The sequence below is a fragment of the Plodia interpunctella genome, chromosome 24 (genome assembly GCF_027563975.2).
Source record: "Plodia interpunctella isolate USDA-ARS_2022_Savannah chromosome 24, ilPloInte3.2, whole genome shotgun sequence".
NCBI classification, from domain to species: domain Eukaryota; kingdom Metazoa; phylum Arthropoda; class Insecta; order Lepidoptera; family Pyralidae; genus Plodia; species Plodia interpunctella.
The window spans coordinates 1694822-1722639 of NC_071317.1; the positions used below are offsets into that span (position 1 = coordinate 1694822).

General features: G+C 35.8%; 3 protein-coding genes across 7 annotated transcripts in view; 2 read left to right on the top strand and 1 right to left on the bottom strand.

Annotated features, from left to right (window-relative positions):
• Nucleotides 1–58: 58 nt before the first annotated feature.
• LOC128680342 (uncharacterized) lies at nt 59–15552 on the bottom strand. Of its 5 annotated transcripts, XM_053763414.1 has the most exons (19): nt 15418–15552; nt 14102–14213; nt 13655–13868; nt 11910–12205; nt 10848–11017; nt 10152–10291; nt 8434–8584; nt 7753–7908; nt 7025–7170; nt 6713–6783; nt 6239–6329; nt 5891–5950; nt 4424–4497; nt 3935–4003; nt 3324–3396; nt 1928–2057; nt 1075–1296; nt 648–765; nt 59–243 (listed from the first exon to the last, which is right to left on the bottom strand). In XM_053763414.1, exons 4-19 carry the CDS (start codon nt 12203–12205, stop codon nt 138–140), a joined length of 2073 nt encoding a protein of 690 aa, XP_053619389.1. In that variant the 5' UTR covers nt 13655–13868; nt 14102–14213; nt 15418–15552; the 3' UTR covers nt 59–137. The 5 variants fall into 5 exon arrangements, with proteins under 5 accessions (XP_053619389.1, XP_053619392.1, XP_053619393.1 ...); XM_053763417.1 differs by lacking the exon at nt 13655–13868; XM_053763418.1 differs by lacking the exon at nt 5891–5950.
• srl (spargel) lies at nt 13090–27615 on the top strand. The gene is made up of 8 exons (XM_053763413.1): nt 13090–13301; nt 15894–16081; nt 16476–17915; nt 17999–20487; nt 21271–21414; nt 21871–22011; nt 22679–22815; nt 23425–27615. Exons 2-8 carry the CDS (start codon nt 15896–15898, stop codon nt 23589–23591), a joined length of 4704 nt encoding a protein of 1567 aa, XP_053619388.1. The 5' UTR covers nt 13090–13301; nt 15894–15895; the 3' UTR covers nt 23592–27615.
• Nucleotides 23565–27818, top strand: part of LOC128680345 (homeobox protein HMX3-B-like) — a 32689-nt gene continuing 28435 nt past the window's right edge. The window contains exon 1 of the mRNA XM_053763420.1: nt 23565–23695. The gene's annotated coding sequence lies outside the window, so the exon portion shown is untranslated. The remainder of the gene's footprint in view (nt 23696–27818) is intronic.

Here is a 27818-nt window from a genome sequence, read left to right on the forward strand (position 1 = left end):
AGATTGATTATAAAATTTTCTAGTTGTTAATTTTGTAATTTAGGATTAAAAGTCGAAATAATATTCAATATTTTTAATAGGTTTTAGTTTGTTACGTTTGATTTAAAAATAAAGTTTACAAAAAGTTGAATTGTTGTTTAGCTTGTGTTCGCTTGGAATAGGTCGCAAAGGCTGGGGTGTTTCTTCAAAATTCTGTGAATCTCCGTTACCCGCTTCTTATCAAAAGCCTCCTGTGTAGCTGGTCTGAAATTATAATCCGTTAACAAATAATGTTTTATGTTAGAAAATTATAATACATACAATAATACCCCCAGCATTATTCCCAGTAATAGGATTGGCCATTTTTTTTAAATCCCTCCACTCACCTCTTTGAGTAACAAGCATCCTCAGTCACATCCAAACTTATATTAGTAGAATATACCATGATTCCACTACCTATCTAGATAATAATTCGTACGCTAAAAGACACCTTTGAGGCCTTGTGAATCCCTTAACATTCTGTGTTTTACTTTTAAAAACAAATTGGACCACCTTGACGATGTCATCACTCCTGTCTTACTACTCATAGTAGTCAAGACTTGATAGTAACAGGGGTAAAAACAATGGCTAGCGGCTTTGTAAAGACTACAAAACAAATAATACTTTACATTGACGCATCACTGTCATGTCCAACAACTGCAAATCGATTGAACTCGATCTCATCATCGAAGAAACATTTCTGCTGGATGTCGTCTAAAGCCTTCTTGATGGGGAGAAGGTCTTCGACTAAAAGAGGAAATAAGTTACATTAAGTCATTTTTTGGAGATCAATAACATGGTAACGGGCTTTATCATGTTGCCTATTTATTGTATTTTCTTGTTCCTTTTGTTCACTTCTTTCTCTTTCCACTTAAAAGTCGGATGAAAGAAATTGGTTTTGCGATAGTCCGCTTTTGCTTTTATTTATGTTTGTATACCTACCTATTTATATAACTTATATTTCGAAATTTCTTCTCAGCAGTGGTCAGCGGGCTAAAGTTAAAATTTGACGTGATAAAATGCCTGTGAAAATCTGATTCTGAAACTTTGACTCACTTCTAAATACGCCTCCGCCAGATAAAGTGGTGTCTGAAGACATGGGTAGCTCGCACGTGCACGGCGGTAGGAACAACTTGATCTCCGAGGTCTGGCAGCTGACGCCCTCGATCTCCGGGCCCCATTCCTCCAATATGGACGGCTCTTCCACCACCATCGCCGCCTGGCTTTTGTGCTTCTTCTTCTTCAGCTCCATACGTTGTTTTAGCATCACCAGTTGATCTGTGAAGCCAATCATCATTATACATTAACATCTATATTTTTATTTATTCTTTGGATGCATGGATACATTTTTAAGGCACGTTTATCCTTCGGTCGCGGCCGTATTTACAGTTGTCACAGACCATTCAGGTATTCATCTATATTGAATAGGGAACTGTAAACTATAGTGCAGAACAGAAGGCCTAACAGGAACCCTACAAACACGAAGCTCGTTACTAATCTTCAAATGCTATCTCTTTTTGTCATATCGTGTATGCATTGCGTAAAAAAAAAGAACGTTCTTAAATAAAGTAGGTATTCTTAAATCTTTATTGGCAACGATCACGTGTAATGTTAAACTGTCAACGTCAAATATTCGACATATGTCCTGTCAACTTAATCCTTCTTGTAACCCATGTTCACCATGCAATACACGCTGCTTTAATAATTGTCTGTTTTTAATTTTAATTGATCTCCATTGGAAGGAAATAGCACCTAAGTACCTATTACGCTGACCACCTGCGCTACAATCTGCGCTATACAAACGTGTGGACGCAATGACGTGTTAAATAAAATCTGACACCAGTATGACACACTCGAAAAGAAAAAGATCAGATTCAACGGTGCTCAGTTGTGGGAGAGTCATACATACCTGGAGTACAAGTCTCGTAGTCCTCGAAGGTCTGCTCGAAGTGCATGAAGGGATTGGCGCGCATGTACGGGGGCAATGAACTCGTGAACGAATCCATTTGCATCCGTTTGCATTTGTCCATAGGGCACACCTGAACATTATCATGGTTTTTAATATATTTGCCCTAATCTTTTAGGGCAAATATATTAAAAACCTGTTAAGTCGCATCGTCGTGAAACTATCTTTTACAGAGGATCAAAAAGATCATTTATTAAAAAATACTTGTGTAAGTGTACAATAATGATAATATGAAACAGAAATATTTATCGAATCTATCAAAATATTAGCGTCAAATTTAATAAAGATGTTTTATAAGTAGGTATTTATTATGCTAGTCATGCCTGCTTAAACTGCTTATGATCGCAAACAAGCAAAAAATCATAAATACAGTAGGTAACTATTTATTCACGTCTTTATTTATGTAAAAGATAAAAATAAATTCTGCCTATTTGACATAAAGCGACATATCGGTAAACATCTTACTTATCGGTTCAAAAGGTTTAAATTAAAAACTGTCGGCCAAAAAGGATCTTGGCCATTAAAAATTTTAAAAGAACTTTTTCAGTTTTATTGCCAATGTATTTTTATTACCTGCCAGTACGCCGCCGCGCCGATAGACGCATGTGGCGGGTAATAAAAAAACAAAAGAAAAGTTAACAAAAGAACGATATATCTTCTGTACTGCGATTATTATTCTTTGAAAATGGAAAGTAAACAGTTTGGTTGTAATTAACAGTGACATGTCACGTGTTGATTTTTTTTCCTCGAGTTGTTTTTATGAGTGACGTGAATATTCTCAGCATTTACCCACCTTCACACTGAGTCTTCACTATTAAACTAAGCTTTCGTTTAAAAAACAAGCTGATTCATTCAAATAACATTTCAGTGCTAAAAGGTTTCTTGGTGTATTTCAATTACTTAGTGCATACTTGGATAAATAAAACTCGATTTAATACAAACTGAAACATGTAGACCACCACTTGGCCTCAAAACCTCGTGAAGAAAACTGCTCTGTAGCTAGTGTGAAACGGAGAAGGAATGAAGAAATGTTTTATAGCTTATATATTGAAACTATCTATAAAATTGTCGGATTGTAATGACCGCGTAGCCGCAGCGGTCCTAACGCTCTGCGAACCACCAAGAATGTGACGATGATGACCCGAGTCTGAAACTGTTCTCCGACAATTGCTTCGTCTACGAACGTTCCGTCGACAGAATGTTTCGACATCGGGCGTTTGAACGTCAGAACCCTTCATCTACGAACGATTCGCCGACAGAATGTCTCCTCTATTCTGTCGGCGAAACGTTCGTAGACGAAGCAATTGTCGGAGAACCGTTTCAGACTCTGATGACCCACCTTCTCATAGTGGATCTTGTGGTCTTGGTCAGGTTTGTGCGTCGCCATTACGTGCAGACTGTCGTTGACACTTCTGTTGATGAGAACAAGCAATGAATGAGATTTTTACGATTTTTTTTTTTTGCTACAAATATTTATTACAGCCAACTTACCTACATACATAGGAATTTCATAGTTCACTATTTCTTACATTTGGTGTACATACATAGGTCTTATTTGGTTTTCAAAGAAGATCACAAAGATATACTCCGTGGCCGTCATCATGCCGGTAATCATGCCGGACTGCTACACTAGAGGTCCCGGGTTCGATCCCCGGTCAGGTCAAGATGGAAAATGATCTTTTTCAGATTGACCTGGATCTTGGATATTTATCTATATCTGTATATGTTATAGTATCGTTGGTTTAGTATCACATAACACAAGTTTCGAACTTACTTTAGGGCTAAGTCAATCAGTGTGATTTGTCCGTATATTTTTATTTATGTATTTATTAATTTATACAAATTTTGTATTTATTTCTTTACAAATGTTGTGAAATGATGCTGACTTGAGCTGGCGGTTAGGTTTTTTTTTGTTGAATTGTTTATTAGTGTTTTTAATTGGTTATTTACCCCAGCAGTGAATGTGAGCCGGAGTCGTCATCGTCATCTTCCGCTTTGCTTTCGGGAGCTTTCGGGATTCTGTAATATTACAATTTTAGTACCTGTTTCATTGTTTCATGTTATTACGTCACGGCTTCGCTTGGATAAAAACATGTCAAATTACTAATCTATTACGTACTAAATCTATCTGATGCGATTGGTCAGTTAGTTATAGCTCTAGCGCAGAGTCCTATATTCACGACATGTTACACAATTTTTATTTTTATGTGATACTAGATGGGCTTCGCTCCAGTGGAATTTTTAAGATAAAATATAGCCTATAGCAATCTTGGATAAAGCACCTTTACAATGGTGAAGAATTTTTGAAATCGTTTCGGTAGTTTCGTAGATTACCTACCCGCCTCAAACATACAAACTCTCTACCTTACCTCTTTATAATAATAGTATAGTGATACGAGTACAAACGGTGAAACAGACAATAAATATAATAATACTAACTTAGCCATCGTTTCTTGGCACTCCGATTTTTTCCTCAGCACTTCAGATTTCAACCCTTTGTCGACGCCATCATACTGAAAACATTGAATTCATTGGGTAAATTAATCTCTATTATACTATCATGCGATGGGTAATGGGTATGGATGGGATGGGTGGTATATTTAACCTGAAAAAATGAAAGATTCGGCGGTGATTTTACAACTTATGACGTCAACCCCCTTTGGGAATGCTACGGTTTCCTATCAGCTGTCTAGGCTGTCCTTTAGTCGCAACGTAAGATATCCGCGGGCATATGGAGTGGAGGACCACTCCCTACATTAGGAATTAAATATGTGTGTATTATGTGTGTGTTTGAAGCAGTGATGGTCCAAATGGTCGATATCGGTAGGTAAACGTAAAAGTTGTGTCAGATCCCTTTAGGCGGCTTATATGACACTAATACAAGCGTTAGCAATAACACTCGAAGTGTGAACCTTTGGATAATGTTCGTTTAGGTATATTATAGTGAACGGTGAAGCGGTGGTGGTGTAATGGTTAAGACGCCCTTATATATTCACACTGAATCAATACATATAATAAAACAGTACAAAAAAATTCCTGTACATTGAATAAAAAAAAAATAGGTGATAGAGTCACAGCAACAGAGTAAGAATTTAAAAAGAATCTCTTTGTCTTTTTGTGTCTTTGTACACGCTAATCTTTGGAACTACTGGCCGGATTTGACTGAAACTTTCTTTTTATATAGTTATTAAGCCTGGGCATCTACAATTATTTTAAAAACTGGAACACCTGATGGAGAAGAATGATGGTACAGCAAAACTATAGGAAATATTGAAATTACGCCTTAACAAAAGTTATTCAGCTTGATGAGCATCTTCTGTTATCGTATAAAATCGAAGATCTGGAACACCTGATGTAGACCCATGATGGTGCAACTAAACTAATAGGAAATATAGAAATGACGCCCTAACAAAAGTTGTTCAGCCTGATGAGCATTTTCTGGTGAGATATAAAAATCGAAGATCTGGAACACCTGATGTAGACCCATGATGGTACGGCTAAACTAATAGGAAATATAGAAATGTCGCCCTAACAAAAGTTGTTCAGCCTGATGAGCATTTTCTGGTGAGATATAAAAATCGAAGATCTGGAACACCTGATGTAGACCCATGATGGTTCGGCTAAACTAATAGGAAATATAGAAATGACGCCCTAACAAAAGTTGTTCAGTCTGATGAGCATTTTCTGTAGAGGTATAAAAATTTAAGATCTGGAAAACCTGAAGAAGAGTCGTAATAGTTCAGCTAAACTAAAGAAAATATACTTTTTCAGCATCTTCTGTATGTATAGGTATTGTTACATTTCGTCTGTACAATTAAATTTCTCTCTCAAAAATTGTTCGGCCACGCGAACGAAGTAGCGGGCATCAGGTAGTAAAGAAATAAACAAAAAAGACATAAAACAAACCTTTCGTTGTCCTAGACCGACTTTATCTATACTCGGGTTTGATTTCCCAATTTTCTCTTTCTGTAACACAAAATAATAGTTACAATATCATCATCATTAGCCATTTAAACGTCCCCACTGCTGGGGCACAGGGCTTCCTTATGAATGGATAAAGAGTATCGGCCATGACCCACTACTTGGGTCCGCAGGGGCTTGTCGTATTTTTTCGCGAATTATAAACGCAATTTCTTTCGCAAGGACACTCGCGTCAATTTGTCATTATATCGATTCGCTTCCGTGGTCCAAGACGGCTGCAAATACATCGGAGAGGAATCTACACGACTGGGACCAACTATGGGGAGAACTCACAAGTCTGGTCGTGGATGTTATTTCCATGGAGTCCCTGGCACCAAGCAAATTAGCTTTAGTCACTGGCTCCGAAGTATGGGGGCCCGAAGTCCTGGAAGATAAGGTTTAAAGTATGCTTTAATTTTTTTTAGTAATAACTGGCTTTTGTCCGCGGTTTCGCCCGCGTGATTTCCCACAAGAGCAGGTATTTTTCCAGGATGAAAGGTACCCTATGTCCTTCTCCGTACTTCAAACTATATGTATGCCAAATTTCGAGAAGATTAGGTAACAAACTTATTTTCGCATTTATAATACTAGTGAGGACTAGTGAGGATAGGGTCGATGTAAGGTGTTCTATTAGTATACAAGGGATACCTAAGAGTTTATTAGTGTACTTCGGATATAAGTAAGTAGTTATGACCAATGTCAAACACAGGCTACCGCTGAAGTTTCAGGAAATAGTACAAAATGGAGAAGCATAGATTGGGTTCTTACATGATCTTGAGTATGGATCCCATGTTTCCCCGCGCGTCCACACTTGTCAATCGGTGGGTCGAAAAGTTATACTGCAACAAGAATAATGAATGAGCTTATGCCATGTGGCGAGTTCAATGTGTTCCTTTTTCCAAATTAAGTAGATTGTGTTCTTACTAACTGTCAGTTATTTAATCTTAATTTATGAACAGCCAGTCATATAAATGAATGTGTTTTTTTTTTTTTCAATTTTGAATGTTTCCTTACCAACTGCCAGTTATCACGTCAGTTTTTTAATTGTAATTTCCGAAGAGTCTTTTTTATTCAGTTTACCTTAGATCTGACCGCAGACTCGTTTCTGTCGAGGGCCTGCACAGCAGCGCACTCCCAGTAGTTCTGCAGGGGGAAGCGGAGGGGCTGCTCGTCTTTGATCGCGTCCAGGTTGGAGCAGTCAGACCGGAGATACATCTCGTTGAACACTGTAAAATTGAATCATTATTGAGAGATATTATTGAGAGATCAATCCGCAAGGATTAAAAATTTCATTGTTTAAAAGTCATAAAATGACCTGTCAAATCTTCTGTAGCCGACTGACAGACAGACGATGCACAGCCAAAACTACCTAGCTATACTGAGCGTAGGAAGCGGAAATCGGGTAACTATGTAGTTTCTTCGGGAGGAAAATTTCTTGGAAATTTAGATAAGTACTTATTTTTTTTAACAACTATAAATCAAATTGCAGTAATATTTTATAACCTTATTATTCATTTCACTAACATACGTTGTAATTGCAAAAACATAATTCGTAACTTTGAAACCTCTAACTTCTACTAAAATGCAGTCTTCCATTTTACAGGGAAACAAGACCAGCTGAAACCTCAAAATATAATCACGCATTTTATAATGTCAATGTAATTTTTTTCGAAAATGTACCATATTAATGGTTCGAATTGGCTCAACGAACTCTGAATCTATGTACCTATAAAACTTATTTTTAAAAATGCAGTATAGACTGTTTATGCTGACCATTACACACGCCACGAGCGCAAGCGCATACATACTATAATGCTTCCACTTCTTGGGCGCAGTCTTGGGGGCCTTCACAGCTTTGAGGGTCTCCCTCCGCTGGGGAGGAGTGAATTCAGCCAGGTCTCCGAACATGATGAACGGCCGACATTCGCTCTGCAGCTGTTCCCACCAGGGGACCTCTTCATCCACTGCAAGAAAGATATTTGTTTGAAAATTACACGAGAGCCACTTTATATATTTTTTTTAAAAACTTTATTGCACATAAAAAAGTATGTACCAAAAAAAAATATTAAAAAAAAAAAAATCTCTATCACTCTTCACCCAACTTCACTATATGTCTCATTTAGCGAGGCCAGGGCGTTACCGACTTTTACAATTCAAACCGCATACAAACATATGTTCATATGTAGGTATGTGAATTAATTCAATTCATATCAACATAGTCATGCACCTCTCTCGCTATGTGGTCCCAGTTGCATCCGCGGCTGAGACGCCTGAAGGCCATGCAAGCTCCGCTTGCAAAATCAATGCATTTTTTTAGGAATAAGCCTTCAGATGACAAAATCCTGTAGGCACATTTCCACGTCAAATTTATTACACAATAGTCACTCTCTCAGATTACACAATACACACATACGTTAAGATTACTCAGGCTTAGTCTTAGGTCGAGTGGTTACTTGTCTAAGTCTTCCTAAATAGTAAAAACAATTTACCAAACGGCGCCTCTTCCTCCTCAGCTTCACACGGGTCTTCCTTAGGGTTGTCCTGCAATGGGGCTTCGGTCTTGAGCAGGCCAGGCAGGTCGAAAATGTATTGGTTCGTCTCCGCGGTTCCTCCGTTGTAGTTCACGACGTAGGCTTGGAACTGGAGAAGTGGATTGTTTACATGCTTTTATTTAGTTTCACCTATCTGATAAGAAAATATCGTGACGAGGAAACCTGTATTTAGGTTGATTTTTCAACTTATGTGTAAATTGGAGAAGGCAATCGCAGTTGTGTTTGTTTCATTCCACGTAATGACCGCGACCTTCATGTCTTGGGGAATACGACTATGAAGAAGAGAGAAAAATATTTGACACTAGATGTTGCCCGAGGCTGCGCTCCCGTGGGAATTTCGAGATAAAATATAGCCTACAGCAATCTTGGATAATACTTACATAACTTTCTATTGGTGAAAGAATTTTTCAAACTCAAACTCAAACTCAAATATCTTTATTGCAGTAACTGTGTACAAGGTATAGGTGGCACATACCATACAATAGTTTCAAAAGTTTACCCTTACAGGCATGCAATATTAGCGTTATGTTACACCACATACTATGTTCATAAGTGTAACATTTTGAAATCGGTTCTGTAATATTGGAGATTACCCGCGTCAAACATAAAAACTTACAAATATTTGGCACCTCTTTATTATAATAGTACTTGTAGATTTCGCTTTTTAGAGCGAATAGGTTAGAAATATTTTCATGACAAAAGAAAAAAAAAAACAAAAGACTGACCTCACCACAAGTTCACATAATAGTTTTCCGAAAAGTCGAACCTTTTTTTAAATCTCAAAAAAGGGCTAGAAGAAATTATTTTAATTATCTAGAAATGGTAAGTGGTTAAGGTTTTATTTTATAACAAAAGAAAAAAGAAACGACTGACATTGAATTGAGATTATTTTTACGACCACACAACACATTCAACTAATTAGAGCTTCGCCGAAAAGTCGAGCTTTATTTTAATTCTCGCAAAAATTAAGTCGTAAACCATTTTAAGTCAAATCAAAGGTATGCTTTATATAATAGGGTGTTGTGTTCAGGTAGTAATATTTTTATTATTCTGAGAATGTATAAACAATGGTAGGCCACAGTGCGAACTACTTTCAACAAAATCCAACAAAAATAACCCTGAAAGTGAATTTTGCTATTATTTTTTAAAAGGTGTTACTAGTTATAGGAAACTTGCCAATTTTGCTAAGATTAGTAAGATCGACATAAACGGATGAATATAATATGTATACTTTAAACCACTATAAAGTCAGTAGTACGCAGTAGTCCTAAATCTCAGTCTAGTCTAGACTAATAGTGTGCTGACTCTCGAAGTTTTCTGTCTTAAGCTAGTCTATGAAATCAACATTAGTACCTAAGTAATACGTGATAATTTGTGCAGAGTAGAATTCGAACCTGGGATCTTTCAATCGCAAAGATCTTAAACGCAACTTTCAATCGAGTCGATAAATTAAATCCTAGGCTATTTTAACAAATCAGAATATACTTAGTAACTATACCTAACTCGTAGCATTTTACAATCGTGTTTTTTAAAATTTATTTTACTTCGAGGCCCTTTAACCATTGGACCACTAAGCAGTACCTAGTGGTACTGCTTCAAGGAAGAGTTGGACTAATTTACCGACTACCCAAAAAAGGTATATAAAGTTATCATACTTCTTTGATAATCTTCTTCATCTTCTCCCGCCACTCGTGGTCGACCCTGGTAGCTGTTTTGTACCCTCGTGATAGGTTGAGGATCAACTGCTGTCCATCCGTCAGTATCGATTGTAATTCGCGAATGTAGCCGGTGTATTCTATGAAAAAATGATATTAGTTGAAAGTTGCGTTGGTTTATAATAATTTTATAACCCTTTTGATTTGATATTGTCGACTACACATGAGGGACGAACATTTGTATGATTGACAAAAAAAAACAGCAAATAACTAAGTATACCGAGTCTGAAAGTCCGGCGAACTGTTTCGCTCCGCTATAATGTACATTCGGCATAACATCACAATACACATAGCACATGATACTTAGTAATTTATTTTATAGATACATCAGAGACACTATCTATTTGACCCTGTGATTTGATCAGTCATAGGTGTCGCTCTGGACCTCAGCCCGTGTGTTTAATTTCAACGATACGTGACATAGAGTAACAAACATCCTTTTTATAAACTTTTGCATTTACAATACCTATTACTAGTCCGTTTAGGATGATACAATATGCAGTTGCTGGTTTTTCATTGCGGTAAATAAAAGCAGCCATACAAACTATGCAATGTTCATGCGTTCGCGTCGGTTCGAGTCCGCCGTTTGTGTGGAACCGACATTATATGTTGCATACCTATCGGATCTCAGTCTACCTTCAATGATCCTGAGTTTCTCCAACTTCCCTCGCCTTCTCTCCGAGCACATGACGTACATCAAGCCCGCCATATTCTTGCACTCCAGTTGCGATTGCAACGCTACTATCTTCTCCTGGCGTTCCCTGTGCGCCTCACGGAGCATGTACGATGTTCGGATTTGTTCATTTCTGATGATAAAGGAAATAGATAGGTAAAAAAAAATCTCATTTGAGTTTCAAGTGGTGATAGGTTCCAGGTTCGAATCTTAGTTGTCTCACATGAGTTTAAGTCTGACTCACGTATAGTATTTTTAATGAGGAAACTCCTTTTTACTGCGCGAATATGAACTGACGAACGAACTTTTTCCTCGCGTATTGAATCCAATAATAAAAGCTTGTGGCAAAATGATTTTTTTATAAAAAAATGTTATTTCTTAGTCGCCTCGTATACCTACACCACTACCTACACGGGAAGAATAAACATTTTTCTACGGCAAGAACTACCAATTATTCTGAAACGGTATCAGCTAATTTATTGCCTTGACACGAGAAGAATCCTCATTTAGAAGCCCTGTCCCTTCAAGGGACAGGGCTTCTAAAGTCAATCAAGGGACTCCCTTGATTGACTTTTACAATCTACGTGGGAAAAGAAGCAGCTAGCACGTTCTATGTTTTTTTGTATGTTACTAGCACGAGTTAAAGTGAACATGAAAGTGCAAAAAGATCCATCAATGGATCTCCAAGATAGATTTTAGTGGACGTAGGGGAGTTTCCAACACACAAACACCCAAATTTAGCATTTTCTTGGTATATTGATAGGGTACATTGCAAATGGCAGAAAATAATAAAGTTGGGGGCGCCACTACTGCAGATATGACTTCTAAAGAGCTCAGAAATCAACGGAAACATTTCAAAGAACATAATTAGACATTTCCTTTTTTCAGGTTGTGTAGAGTTACATTATAATAATAATTTATAATGTTATTGGCGATGTTTGTTTTATATATAGTGGGTTTTATTTGAGTTGAAATAAGCCAGCAATATGTTGTTTCCAGCTTCATTAAAGTTTCAATATACTTACTGCAGAATAAAATCAAATCTCTCCTTTAACAGAGAAATCTGATCCTTCAAATCCTGTTCGTATTGCTTCCGTAGCGTTGCATCTTTTTCTTTCAACATTTTTTCGACTTCAGCCATCTTGACCATGTCTTCAGGCGGCGGCGCCTGCGCCGCCGACACAGACGGTAGTTGCGTACACACACACTCCTCACACTCAGATTTAACATTGTTTATGTTGACAGAGGAATGGTGTGAACCTTGTTCTTCTTTTATTACATCTAATGCCTCGGAAACTGATCGCTGAGTCGCAGAAGGCATCTACAAACCAAAATCATGATTTAAAATCATATAAATAAATCCGCTACTATTCATTTTATTCTCTAGACATTGTTAAGAGTACATATAAAAAAGATATAGCTTAGAGACCCCTTTGGCTAGGGGCCTGTAGCTATTAGCTGAATTGTCACTGAATTTGAGCATTATTTCATACTTTCTATTAAAAAAATATTAGTTATTAATTTAGTATTCGTACGTAAATAAAACTTTATTTTTCATTTCATTATTTAATGGACAAAACATAATGTTTGTTCATTAGAAAATGGTAATTAAGAAATGTTTTAATGGAAATATAAGTTATTATCTAACTATTATGTTCATGTAATTTTTTTTTTTTTTATAGAAAGTATGAAATTATGCCATACACTATTATATTAAATTTATCATTCCGTGGCATCAAAGGATAGGTAAATTTAAAACTAGAATTCATATAACTATGTGTCTTTGTACATATTATCTCTTATTGACTACACCCTGGTATCCCTGGAATACACTACCTCTTTACCTGCGCCTGCGCCCGCATGCCATGAATGGGATAGTTTTATTACACATCTTTTGTTTAGAAATAGAATTTTTTAACAACAAAGAATTACTTTTTCTGAGAATGTGTTATGAATTGTTACCCGTGATTGTTATAGATAACAATGAAAGAGATAGTCAAATTCAATACAAAACAAAGTTTGAATGGTGGGGATTTTCGAAAACTTCGTGTTTAGCTTACTAATATTTTTTAATCAGTCGTAAGAATATTCTTGACATGGAAAGAGCACTTGGATCTGAGATGACGAAGTTCAAAATGCAAGTGTAAAATACTCTTTTCTTTCTGTCAGTTTGACGTAAGATATTTTTATGATGGTAACATTTTCACCGAAAAAATTTGCTGTCGTGAAGTTCGTAACATGTGATGTTTCGTGAAAAGTGTTAATTTTCTACGAAAAAATATTTGAATGCCTTGTGTTGTGTATAAAGTGACAAAAACTGAATTTGTGAGAGTGCCGTGTAGTGTAAATTGTGAAATAACCAAAGGGAAAACACAATAAATATTACATGGATAAAGCCGTCACTTGAGGTTGTAAAGGTTAGTGCTTTTTTCGTCTGTTGTTTGTCTTAAAATAGATTTCAGTGCGGGTCGCAATGATATTTCAGTTTTGTTTGTGTAACGCCTTCATGTGACTCTTTAGTTTTTCATTGGACCTTGAACTAGAAAATTTGTATGAACATTTTTTCCGTTATCAAGGTTAGGTTAGCGCGGGCGATTCGTGTCATTAAACATTGTTTGTTTTGGTCATAATTTGTTACTTTAACCTTCATTTCATTCAAAACTTATTGAACATATGTTAAAAGCTAATTACTTTCGTTAAAACACAATCAAAAGTAGTTGTCAGATGATATATTCACACTGTACATAACCTAAAAATTAACATTACTTACATCGTTTTTTGCGATGAAAGTGAGCGAAATGCGTGTCCGTTATCTTAATTAAGTGGATGTCAGGTTTCCCGGAGGCTGGAGGCGTGAGATAGAGTATGCTGTATGCTTAAAATCACGTGATTTCTCTGTTTTCATACACTTTTGACAGTTCAAGTACAAATCTGCAGGTATTTTGGTTCTTATCTGAACGCACCCGGTGTGTGGCGCAGATTCTCTGATAACGACAGATTTCACGTAAATTTAGTCATCAGATTATGATATGGTGATGTCTTCATTCATTCATTTATTTGTTAAGTAAGCATTCAATGGTGGTCTTAAAATGATTACATAGTCACTTATAACTTAGTCACCTTCTACAGCCTCATATACTTAGTATAACATTTGTATTGTTATATAATGTAATAAAATAATAATTATTGTGGAAATTAAACAGTATTAGACACATACTAGCTACAGGTCGACCTTTTCAACGCATTGTGTCCTGTGATAGTTACAAAAAAAATGTCGAATTTCTTGTAATCAGTGGGAGTAAAAGCTCTTGTCTCAATATGATTGGTCTCTGTATAATTAGAAATTTTGATTATATTAAGGTAAAAAGAATAGCTCATGGAATAAATCATACTTTTACTTCTCATATTCCTGTTTGAAAGAGATTCAAACTGGAGAGAAGAAGGATGATGATGGATCTCATCAAAGCTTTGGATGCCCATAAAAGTCTCTATAGTAAATGCTATACTTAACATCCATACTAATGACATAAATGTGAAAGTCTTGTCTGTCATACATGACCAATGTTAATGAAATTTGGAATGTATATAGTTATATCCCGAAATTCCCCCGAGAGTGAAGCCCCAGGGTGCAGCTAGTGCTGACATACTTATAAAAATTCCAACAATTTAATACTTTGCAAAAATTTCCAATAATTATAATGACACTTATGTCATAGTACTTATACTTCTAAAAATTCCAACAATTTTGTTATTGAACAAAACCAAAAATATTTTGAGAAATTGTCTGTATTTAGACTGAACAGCATCTAAAAAGTACCAGCACATCAGCCACTTAGTATTGTGGTTTGCGGCAGCTAAAAAAACCTTTTACTGTCTTGTCTAAAGTACCCTATGTTCTTTCTCTAGTCATGACTCTAATATTTTTTGACTACTTTGGTCATTGAAAATTGTTTAATGACTGCTAAGTCAGATTATATGTAAATGAGTAATTTAAATTAAAAATTTATATAGGTTGATTTGACTCATGACTAGAGATGAAGTAAAATGTTTAAGGGAATTTTCTTTTTAGATGCACATTATGGCACACCTCACTAGTAACAAAGGTGCCATATAACTGAGATATGTTTGGTCTATGGTTGATTGATAGAGAATGTAATGTGGTATTAAGTCTGCCTTTTGTACAATGATTTTGTAACTTTGTGCAATCGAGTTTTTAAATAAAATGGTATTGTGTTTGCATGTGCGCGCACATGTTGCTAATGAAACTTGACATTACATGACGTGGGGCTTTCATTCTTACATCAATATCTGAATAAATAACTGTAAAATAATAATACTTCTCTTGATTTAAAAAAGAAATCTAGAATATAAAGACAATTTTCTTATGGTTGAAAAGAATTGATTGGTTCTCCCATTATGGGATCATTTCACCCAATAGGTGGCCCCATTTGTTATTGAAAAACTTTGTGTTAAGGCCACTCAAAATTTTGATTGCAGGCAAACTATAAAATAATGATAGTTATATGTCTGTACCTTTCAGTGAGTTTCATATAGACTTGAAAATAAATTGTAACAAACTAAAAGTATTTTACTTTTTTTTTTTGCTTTTTTTTTGTGTTTTTTGTTGATGTTTTTGAGCAAACATCAATATTGTGTTTATTGACACACAGATGACAATGTCATTGTTTAACTTTTTTGTTTCTCTATGGCCAGGTGAAAATTTTTAAGCAAACTTTTTTCCATAATACCAGAATATAGAATGTTTTTGTAAACCTATTTGCTGGTTTTGTATGAAACCACGATTACACTAGGGAACATTTGACTCATATAATTCTTTCCTTTTTATTACAATTTTCATGAATGAGATCGACAATGTTCTATTTCACTAGAGACAATGGAAACGAGAGAGAACGATCGATATGTTTTGTGTCAAATATTCCATACTGTATTTGTGGCTTTAGGATTTACTTATCCATAATCACAGAACAATAAAATAAAGTAATTTCCAGATATGGATTCACACATACTGAACATGTATCACCAAGCCCGTTATCGAACCATCGGGCACAAGATCATGCGGTCCGCAAGTAACTCCATGTCTTCAGAGAGCAGTAGTCAGAACAGCCCTGAATACAAGATTCAGACATTCAGGGAGGGATTCAGCAACGGACAGGATTGGTGCATAGAGAATCAACAAGTGAGTATGTTATCCCATATGGGGTTGTGTCATGGGCTCAGATATTTCACTAGGGTAGTTACTTAGGTTCTGTAAAGGTAGTCGTCGATTTTATGGCCAACAACATAGGTTATCAGTAAACCCGCTTCCCATAAAAGGGTTATTAGGGAATTGCGTCAAAACCTGTCTGGCTTTGGTGGTGTCTCCATCCAAGAAATTAAATAATATTAAATGTTTTCTTTTAAGTATTTCAATGTCTTTTTGAATTGTTTGTTCTAATACTTTGAAAAGATTAAACATTATTTTGAATTAAAATGTAATTTATTCAATGAATGGGCACAATTTATTTCTTCATTTTAGCCTTAGAAGTATGTAATTATTTTTATCTTAAATCATAAGGTAATTCAACTTCCAGACCAATACAACACAGTCAAGTCACGACACCAGTTCTGAAGATGAAGAGGAAAATATAGAAGTCCATGAGGTCCCACTAGATGTAACACTAGATAATGATACATCAACAGCTGAAGTAGAGACCTATGAAGACTGCTCTCTTGTTGAAGGAGATGACTATGATATCATCCAAGTATACACCGTCCACCCTGACCTAGACCTCGAAGAAGCCTCGTCAGAAGACGATATAGAAAGGGAGGAGCACAGTGATGGAGAATACATAAATGTTGACGATTCTAATTACACAGACCATACATATGAACGCCCTGAGAACAGACATCCAGACGTCATCCACGAAGGAATAAATATTAATCTAGACACTCCTGTAGTTTCAAATGTCGATGAATATTTTATAAAAGATACAAAGAATATACTGGAAACCAAAGATGAACCTGTTGTCAGGGATGTAGACGAATACTTTATCAAAGAAGTCGATAAACATGAAACACCAACTGTAGAGAATTTTTTCACGAAACATAAATATCCAGATGATCAACCCTTCCGAATAGATCACCCAGTTACAACTGTCCCAGACACTGTGCCAGATAATTTCTTAGCTGATGATAAAGAAGAACAGGAAGAAACTGAAATTGAGCCAGAACCCGAGCAGGAAGAGCAAGAAAATGCAGAAGTGTCTTTAAACGAATCCGATTTAGAAGTACTACCAAACATAGAAGTCTTAAAAAAGTATTTGTTGGAAGACATGACATGTTCAAAGTTGAAAACGGTTCAAAAATCTTGCTCTGTGCCACATTCTCCCATGAATATTTGTATGGATATTGATGACGCGAAAACGTGTTTGAGCTTCGAGGATCTTAACTTAGATTTGTCGGATCTAGCATTTGACAATGATAAAGACAAGTCTGACGGTAACACAAACAAAAGTGATGACATTCCACGCACTTTGACAGACGAAGACGTCAATAGTTTTTTAATTACAAACAAAGTTGAGGCTATTAAAAATGAAGACGATTTAACTACACAAGATATGGAGATTGAGCAACCTTTAGAAACTACAATTAATTGTGTTTCTGACATACCTATAGTAAAACCAGAGGTACCACGTACTTCCACTCCTATCCCCAAACCGGCCGTTCTAGAATATTGCATTGAAAAGACTGCTATTAAAATTGAACCAGTCAATGAGATTAAAACTGAAATTGACGATTTTGTTGATGTTGAGTCTTGCAACGACACAGTAATTCCAGTTTTGGAGGCAAACAATTTAAGTTCCTTATTAGAACAGTTTGAAGCAACAGAGAAGCTAAATCCCAAGAAAAGACCACTTATCAAGGTTGAAGAGCAAAAAATGACAAGTCTACCGAAAACGAGCTTAACAAATGGAATGAGACTGCAAGACGCCGGTGTCCAACTGAACAAGAACAAAATGCGGCAAATATTGGTAAGTACATACTTTTTATAACGTTAGGGTGTCTCTCAGATCCATTTATAGAAACATATTCAACCCAAAATAATACATTACAGATGCCGCCAGCCATAAAAACTGTTGGACGATCACCAAGTCCTGTCCATTCTGACCATGACTACTGCTCGTCAAAAAAGCGGCATAGTCTTCCAAATCTAAAGAAAGGACAAAGTCTTCTGAAGCCTGAAGTGTTGTCAAGCAACAACAGAATACTTAACTCTAGACATAGATCATGTAAAAATAAAAAAATAGTCTACAACCTCAGCAGTGACGACGAAAGTGAAAAGTGTATTAATAATAATAAAAACAAAAAGAATGAAAAACTAAATCGTGACGATAGTGACGTTAAAGCTAAGAAAAATAGTGTTAAACCAATAGTGAAGCCAATCGTACTGCCGGCCGCCCGTAAAAAACTTTATAATGACAGTGTCGCGATTGACGATAATGTAAAAAATAACAATTCTGTGATGAACAAAAGTGCTTGTAAAGCAAGTGATAATCCTTGTAGTCAAAATTCAAATGGTAGCATTAAGTTAACTATAAAAAATAAATCTGAAGTTATTTTAAACTGTGATGATAAAGACTCTCAGAAAGATAGTAAGATTATTGATAAAAATAAATCTAGTAGCGTGAGTGATAAGATTTCGAACAGTGTTAAGAGTAAGTCAGTGAAAGAAATAATAAACCCAAAGGAAAAGGGTATAAAGGAATTAGATAGTAACAAAAGTAAACCTGTAAATAATAGTGAAAATATTTGTGCAAGTGTGAAGATAAAGGAGGAACCCAAATCGAAAGACGAGAATTTCTACACAGCCCTTTTTAGTAACAAACAGGATGTTCAGATACCACAATCAATGCATATAAAGTCTGAAAAGTTGCTTTTTGAAGAAGAACTTCAGAGAATATCTGAAGAATCTATAAAAAAAGAACTTGAACAGCCAGCTAAAAAGAAAAAACTTAACCTGCAAGAATATAAAATGAGAAGAGTTAATTCTAACAACAGTTCTGCCACAGTGAGCCCTGAATCTATTTTTCCGGAAATGCCGCATCTTAACTTAGACAGAGTTATTAAACCAACCATCCAGACAGCCCCAGCAATGAAATCAGCTGAAGAAACACCCAAAGAAGTATTCGATCCTATAAGAGAGGCTTCTAGAAAGATTATAATGATTACTAAAAAACAAAAAGCTGAGGCAATGAGAAAGCGTGATGAAGATATAGTCATGAGTAAAATTCCTAAAGTGGAAAATTTACAGCTTCAGCCTCTTATGACTGATGCGGAAATGATGAAAATGGTAGGAATGACTCCAGCTGAAGAACTACCGCCTCCAATTGAGAAACTTAATGAACAAGCAGACAAACCACAGGCTCCATCTGATTACGAGGAGATAATTTTAGTTAGTATCGGAACTAATACTGACGAAAGAACAATCAAAAGAATGGAAAAAGCAACTCGATCTGGCAGAGTAGACAAAACGGTTAAAAGTAAATCTGCGTCGCCTCCAGTCGATGCTAAGTCTTTAGTCAACTTTAAAATAAAGAAATCTCACGTGTTGAAACAAAATGTTTTCGACAATGTCAAATCAGATAAAAAGAGTCCTGTTGACGAAAAGAAACACGCTGAACCCAAAATTGATAGAGAGAGATATAAAGATATCACGGCAGCTTTGAAAAGTGTTGAGAAACACGTTAATACGAAAATATCAAGCAACTCACTGTTCGCTAGCATCCAAGATGCAGTTCTGAAAAAGGCTCCTGAGGAAAATGAGCATAGATCCTCAAAACCTAACTCGCCTACTGAAAAGAAGGCTTTCGAACACGTAAAGACTACAATAGTTCGCGAATACGATACTAAAGCGGAGCACGGAGAAGACAAGATCATTCTCCATTTAGAAAAAGATAGACGCAAGCCTATAGCTGCAAGTGTTGTTATACAAACTGACACGGTGGCAGAGTTTACGCAACTATCGGTTCTATCAGCCCAGATGAGAGAAAAGTTTGTGATTAGGAAACGAAACGACAGTGATATGTCCATGTCAAGCGAAGACAGTCCTGTACGGACTAAAGACCTCAAAACTCCAGCCAAGAATGACAAGGTTGCCGCCAAGCCTAAAGCGGAAATACGGGCTGAGAAGCGGTCATTGTCTAAAGAAAAGCGCTCACGATCCAAAGAGCGTTACGATAAATACAGGAGACGCTCAAGATCGCCATCTCGCGGCCGTAGGAGAAGAAAATCGTATACCAGAAGCAGATCACGGTCTAGAGGGCGCTACCGTCCATACCGGAGATCGGACTCGCCATATAAAAGGAAACGTCGTTCGCGCTCTTCGTACCGCCGTAGATCGTCAAGTCGCAGGTCCCCGAAACGCAGGGACAGATCGAATAGGTCCCGAACCCCAAGGCGCGACGAATCGACGCCAGCAAGAAGCCCTGTCCCCAAAAAGACCAAACTAAGTCCGCATCCTATTGAAAAGAAAGTTCCACCGAAGTCTATGACTCCTCCGTTGAGGAAACCGACAATTTCCGAAAGTTCAGATTCGTCGACTAGGTAAGTAATCTAATATATATTATTTTGATGTAAATAGACCAAGTCGAATGGTGTTTCTTTTACCAGTAAAGAATTGAATCTATGAATGATTTTTTTTTAAATTTGTGAGTATTTGTTGATTTAGTATTATACTTGTAGTCTTCAAAATCTTTATGTGTAGTGGTGTAGTGGGAAGTGCAAAAAATATATATGAACAAAAATATAATACTTTCGTATTTATTATATTAGTATGGATGTACTTTCTGTTAATCCATGATATATGATTTAATACAGTCTGTCTATAAAAAGTAGAAAACAAATGAAGGCGCTGTGTTTTCTTGGTTGGTAACACTGGGTTATCTAACAATCTTGAGCATTTTATTTGGTATTGCAATTACAAAAAATGTAGTTCGTTAAAAATCCGTTTTCGTTTGAGAAACATTTTAGCGATTTAATTACGGTCTAAAATCGGTCTTTCGGGCCGTTACAGAATATCAGCGTTTTGCTGATGGTCAACATTCCATCAGCAAAGTGATTGCTGAGTGATGTCCTTTTTGAACGGCTGTAACGCACACAGGATATTAGAGTTTTAGTTTTGTTTATAATTGTCTTATGTATGTTGTTATTTTGTTTGTATTTATTGTAAATAACTTGTGTGTGTTTTAGTTTACTTCGAATAAACAATTATTCTATTCTACAAACACAGACTGTATTTAAAATTGTGTAAATAACATTCGCTTTTCGGATCTGAGCGACACCTGAACACCAGAAACACCCGACTTTACACAGCCACTGTGATTCCAGCTCGTCTTCATCGTCGTCGTCGTCTAGCTCGGCGGAGTCGAGGCAGTCCAGGGAGTCCAGGAAGTCCGCGCGGTCATCTTGCAGCCCGTACAAGCGGGAGGAACCGTTCAAGAACAAGTATAGGAGTTTCAGTTCCGAAGACAGGTGTGTATTTAATATTTTTTATCTTTTTATTCATATTAAATAAGTTAAAACTTTTGTGTTATTTCAGTGTTTTCTTGGTTTTATATCTTTTATTATATAAATCAAAAAGATGTAGGTAAAATATATTTACTAAAGGTTTTTTATTTTTGTTTATTCGTATTCTATCTAAATATTATAAACTAGATGTTACCCGGGGCTTCGCTCCCGTGGGAATTTTGAGATAAAATATAGCCTATAGCAATCTTGGATAATGTATCTTTCTAATGGCGAAAGAATTTTTTAAATCGGTCCGGTAGTTTCGGAGATTAACCGCCTCAAACATACGAACTCCCAAACGCTTACCTCTTTATAATAATAGTATATATAAATAGGCCCGGTAAATTTAACTTCTTTTTTTTTACTGAAACTACATATAAAAATACTTCTATTTCAATCAATAAGTAATCTTTGCTCCAGGGAGAGCAACACGCCAGTTGAAGAGAGACGGATAGTGTTCGTAGGCAAGTTAGAGAAGGACATCAATAAGACCACGTTGCGAGGGCTGTTCTCCAAGTTTGGACAAGTCATGGAGGTGCGGTTACATAGCAAGGAGGACGGGTGAGTATCCATTTTGCATTCTGTATATGTGTACCATTAATGCTTCTAGAAATATTTTGTACACTCTGCATCACCCGTGTAATTTTTCAACGGAAACAGTTATTTTTCCGGGATGAAAAGTGCCTTATGTCCTTCTCCATACTTCAAACTACATGTATGCAAAATATCAAGAAGATTGATTGAGTAGATAAAGCGTGATGAGCTAACAAACTTACTTTCGCATTCATAATATTAGTTAGGATTAGTATTTATATATTCTCAAAAAGCTACGAACTGCTGAAATGAAAAAATATTTATTACACTTACAGAGTGGTAACAAAAATAGTGGCTCCCTCCCTCTTCCGGGGTACATTTGTAAGTTTATATATAAAGAAGGTTGTAATGGGCATTGTCCATTTTTTCGTACTTATTTTTTTAATATTTTTTTTTTCGAAAATATACGAAAATATATTTCGAAAAAAAATTGACAATGCCCATTACAGATCGGAAAGTACGTATATAGAGTGTGCGTAACTGTATGTGTAATTGTGTATAGATGCGAGAATGTATGTGTGTAAATTTTAAAAAGAAAAGAAACGAAACGATTTTTTACGTAATGCCCTATCATTCCGGAAAGGCATACTTGGCCCGAGAATGTTTTTGTAAGAACGATATCGTCACCCACCAGCACCCGCTACGGGTTCGTGACATACAAGCACGCGCGCGACGCGTGGTCGGCGGTGGAGGCGGCGGCGTCGTACCCGCAGTACGACGTCGGCTTCGGCGGCCGCCGCGCCTTCTGTCGGCAGAGCTACGCCGACCTCGGTGAGTGGAGCTTGTGTCTGTTCATGTATCTAAAGTCACATTTACACTAAGCCCTATTGGGCAGGGAAGTGAGCACCCAGTGGGCAGCACGAGTATGTGAATAGGTTACTCGCGCTGTCACTGCCACTGCCCGGGCCTCGCTCGATGCTGTTGTGTGTTTCCCAGAGCGTTTCGACCGCTGCGGCCACGCAATAATTACAATTTTTCAGTTTTTAACAAAGACAAGAATTAGTTTTACTATCTGACTTGGAAATGATTAATCTATACTGTACTAAATGTCAATTTGATGTTGCAAATTATTCCTTTCCCAACAAAATTAGAAGAAGCGTTCGTGGCTCCCGCCCAGTCCAAACAGATCCCAGAACTTAAATAGTACGTAACAGATTAGCAATTGAAACTAGATATTTAAACAAGCCTTTGTGCTCATTTATATTTGAATATCTTGTAATAAAAAAAAGAGTCAATCATCAGTGCAGATACTCGTACATCTCGTCTAAAATTCTATTAACACATTTTTCAAATCAATCACAGATAGTGAACGTATTCATAACTTAAGATATATAAAAATGTGACAAAAATCTGTTCTGACACCTAAAATTGTCTGTGTAGATGGTTTGGAGGCTAAGTACACCGAGAGCGCTTTCCACGGCGCAGGCGCAGCTGCGATTCCCGCGCGTCGTGCCGACGACCTTTCCTTCGAGGAAATGCTTCTAGAAATGAAGAAAAAACTCAGCCAACGCAAAACCGACAAAAAACGCCCCGACGATAAACCTTGACGATTGCTCCTCCCCAGCCAACCACTGAAAAAGTTCGCCGCCATCCTGACAACTGTCATAATGACAGCTGTCAAACTGACAACGCAAATGGCGCGAAGCGTCGGGTGAGTGCAATGATTTATTTCAACTATTGTTGCTATGTTGAAAATTCAAATCGCTCCAGTGCAATCGGAAAAGACATACACGTTGTGTTTTCGACTTTGTTTTTTTGCTCACACTGTACCTATTCCTTTATTTCGTTTAGTTTTTAAATTAAATCTAGTACAGCGTTCCCTTAGCTTTAGTTTTTACCTCATGTGTAAATATTAGTTTTAGTGTACATTTTTATGTATCGTACATAGTTCTTATGTATATCTTATGGCTACCTCTGCAGATTTAACGATAAAATATTGACTTGTGTTTTTTGATGACTCATAACGGCTAGTTGATTTTGAAAAATATTTTATATCATACCAGTTTCTTGAAAAACGTTTTTTTTTTCTATTTATGTGCATTTGATTGAATTTGTACGTAAAATTATATTACAATTGAAATAATCGAAAAGGCTTCGGGTAAAAATCATTACAAATTAATGTTTTAGTTTTTTCTTTTATATATTTTAAATAAATTCGAGAAAGAAATACCTGTGTTGCCACTTTTCAAAATCGAAACGGTGTTTTAATTTTATTTAAGCAAAAAAAAATCAGCTCTTCCGTTATCTTCTTCAATAAGTTTATTCTTCAACAATGTTGTAAAAAAGAAACTAAATTTCGCTTTGGTATTCACCAATTTAGATCTAGAATTGTGCACTATGTTATAACTCAATGTTACCACTATAAGTATCAAATTGTTTACTACTAAGCTGTAACTAATTATCTCTATTATAAGCTATACAAATAGACGTCCCATGATAAAAGGTATTTTATTGTCGACAGTCGCTTACGACATTGTCATTTGTTTGACAAAATAAAAAAATCCCGACTTTCAATATTCATTTGGCTACAACTTTTGAACGGCTGAACCGATTTTGATCAAACATATCTAAGAACCACCACATAAAAATTGGCTATCAAATAAAAAAAACCGCTACCAAATGGGTTCACCAGTATATGATCTACAGTGCCACGTACACAGACAGACAGACATACACACTTAGTGGTCAAACTTATAACACCTCTCTTTTTTCGTCGTTTAATAAAAAAATAGTAAGTGAAAAGTCTTAAGCGACTTCCCTCCATAATGTTGCGATGCCTTTTTTCGTGAAACGTCACAAATATGGATTTGGTGGTAGGATTTTTCAAAATTAAAATGGCGGCTTTACTCAATTATATTATATGGTTGTGAGAGATAGTAACGTATAGTTTGTTAGTGACATATTTATTAGTAAATATGTACAAACCTATGTTTTATATCCTGCTAAATTAATTCAAATTCTAAACTTAAATAAGCACAGTCAAACACGTTTCAAGTTGCTTCGTTGTCTCATTGCTCCGTCATGCACGTTTGCGTCGACGCAGCGCGTTGCGTTAAAGTTAATGTCAAAACTGACTGGTGCTACCGAGCGTAAGTTGCAAATGATTTGCGCCACTGTAGAGCGTCAGTTAATAGACATTTGAGGCGTGTGGTAGCCTTAGAATTCGACCACTCCATATCCTCTCTTTTTGTCACTTTTGTGCATGTATTCTCTTTCGGCCTCGCTCTTAAAAGGCACTCTCGAAAACTATCTATATCTATGCTAAATTTCATCAAAATCGTACAAGTAGTTTATTAGTTACAAGCAAAAATAGAAATATTCCATATATTTTAATGTTTGTATAGAATAATAATTAAGCTTGTATAGTATATGAAAACACAAATAATGAATAGAAAAAAAAGCACTTCTTATTTTAGATTAAGTTCTGAAGGTACATGCTAAGTATATTTTTGACAGTAACTTTACATAATACTACGAAAGCGGGCCCTGGGCTCAGACGCTCAACGGCTGAGGATATAACCAATAACACGCTCAGACATGAGAGATACAGCAGCTGTACTGTACTGTAAGCTGTACTGTAAACCTGTAGCAAAAATTGTCATTTTTTTGGTCTCTAATATTATTTGACCGGGCATTTAGTATGAAAAGTCAAAAGTTATTTTCTTATTTTCACTTTAATTTTTTTAGTTTGAAGTTGTTGTCATGCGCATATTATAAAAAAAAAAATTAATAACGCAATTTAACATTGTCTGTGCCTTAATTAATTTTCTTGACGTTTCAGTTTCTTAATAGAAAAATATGAAAAATAAATAACGCTTTACCTTCCATATTGAGATTCAGTGCCAAATAAAAACCTATGTTCCTACTATATAAATCCATAATACACTTTATACAATATTCTCTATTTTCCTAATAACAACACGACATATTCAGCTACACATATCGCGGTGCAGTTTGCCCATCTTTGTGGATTTTGTATACATTGCTGGTTTTGTCATTGCGCTAAATTAAAGCTCTCATACATACTACGTAATGTTCATGCATTCGTCGACTGTCTGCGACAGTGTGTAGCTGTCTGTATATTGATCAAGTTTTCAAGAAATTAATCAAAGAGAAATTCGTTTGTAATCAAAGTCATATTTCAGCATTTGATTTGTCACGGTAATAATAATCCCTCGTGCCTTTTACCTAGATTCCCGGTGATTTTCCCACTATTCCCAATAGATTTTTTTAGTTAAGTTATGAATAGGACGACCGCACTGATTTTATTCCCATATTTCTTACGATCGAGAGCCTAGTCAATGTTACTGGATTTTGTTTTGTGATTATATTTATTTTACTTTAAGCCTATTTAAACGGAATTAAGTTTAATAAATTTAGTTTGGTAGCTTTTATCTAAATTTGTATTCAACAAATGACTTAGGATGTCATTTTAATGAGTACCACATCGATATTGTTGAAATTATGGGCGTACTTTTAAAAGCTGTAAAAAATTTTTTTGCCGGATTTTTTGGGGTTTATTCTAACAGACTTATGAAGTATAGTGTTTTAGTTGTACAGAAATGTTTTCTTTTAGTAGTTGAAATTGAAAACAATTGAGTAGAAGGTTTATTAAATTACCATATTGTTATGATTGTGTTTGAAACGGGCAATACTCAGGCAATGGTCTAAAATCGGCTTGAACTTTTATTGAAAAATGTTCTTGATTTTTTTTTAATATTAAAAAGTTTTGTGCGTTTGACTTCAATCTAGCTTGATGGGAAGCAACGAAGAAATATGTAATAACATCGTAACATACTCATTTAAAATTTATTTTTGTTCGAAAACCAGCAGTTACATAAATGGAAAATATAAATTATTATGTTTTTTGTTATTTAAAGTAAATTTGTCTAATTAAATGAAAAGTCTTTGTTTCTTTAATAAAAAAAAACCTAAATTGTACAAAAAAAAATGAACTGACTTAATTAAATTTTGTGTGTCTATTCATTAGATTGATAATGTTAAAAAATATATGACATTAAACGAATATACTTAAAAAAATATTTGAAAAGTAAAAAATATAATATAGACCATTGTCTTATAAAAATTGTGGCAAATTAGTGCGTAGATTTTTAGTCAAATTATGGTATAGTTATTTTCAATTAATTAAAAAACTAAAAATCAGTCATAGGGGTTCTCTTCGAAAATAACTCTTTAGATTATAGGCATAAGGTGTAAATTGATAAAACTACCATTTGATTCGGTATCTTCGGAAATGTCAACCTTATTCCTTGAATCAACATTTAGAATAAGTTTTTATGTCAATTACCTTAGTTTTGAACTATCATTTCCGAAGAGCCTAATCAATAGTTTCAGAAATGGTATACGAACGAATTTAAAAGGTTTTTGACTGTAAAGTTGCTTCAATGTAATTGAAACCTTATGCGCTTGAAATAGAGTGCAGATTGGCGCATTGCGCACGGTACATATTAAAGTCCAATTTATTTAGTATTTATAGTGTTAGTGCATAACATAGATACAGTGAGAATGTTTTATACATAATGTTGTTGAGAATAAAGTATTTTGAACATATTATTTTGTTTATATATAACCGAAACCTCTGTTTACCTCATAGAGCCACGTCCCATTGCTCAGTCGTGCTCAGTCACCGTCGGCAGGCAGCGCAGAAATTGTATGAAGTTTCGATGTAAAAAAAGTGGAAAGGGACGTGCTGCGTCGTCGCGACGGAGCACTATTGAGCAGTGAGGCATGGCTCTTGTTACTGAGTAGCGTTT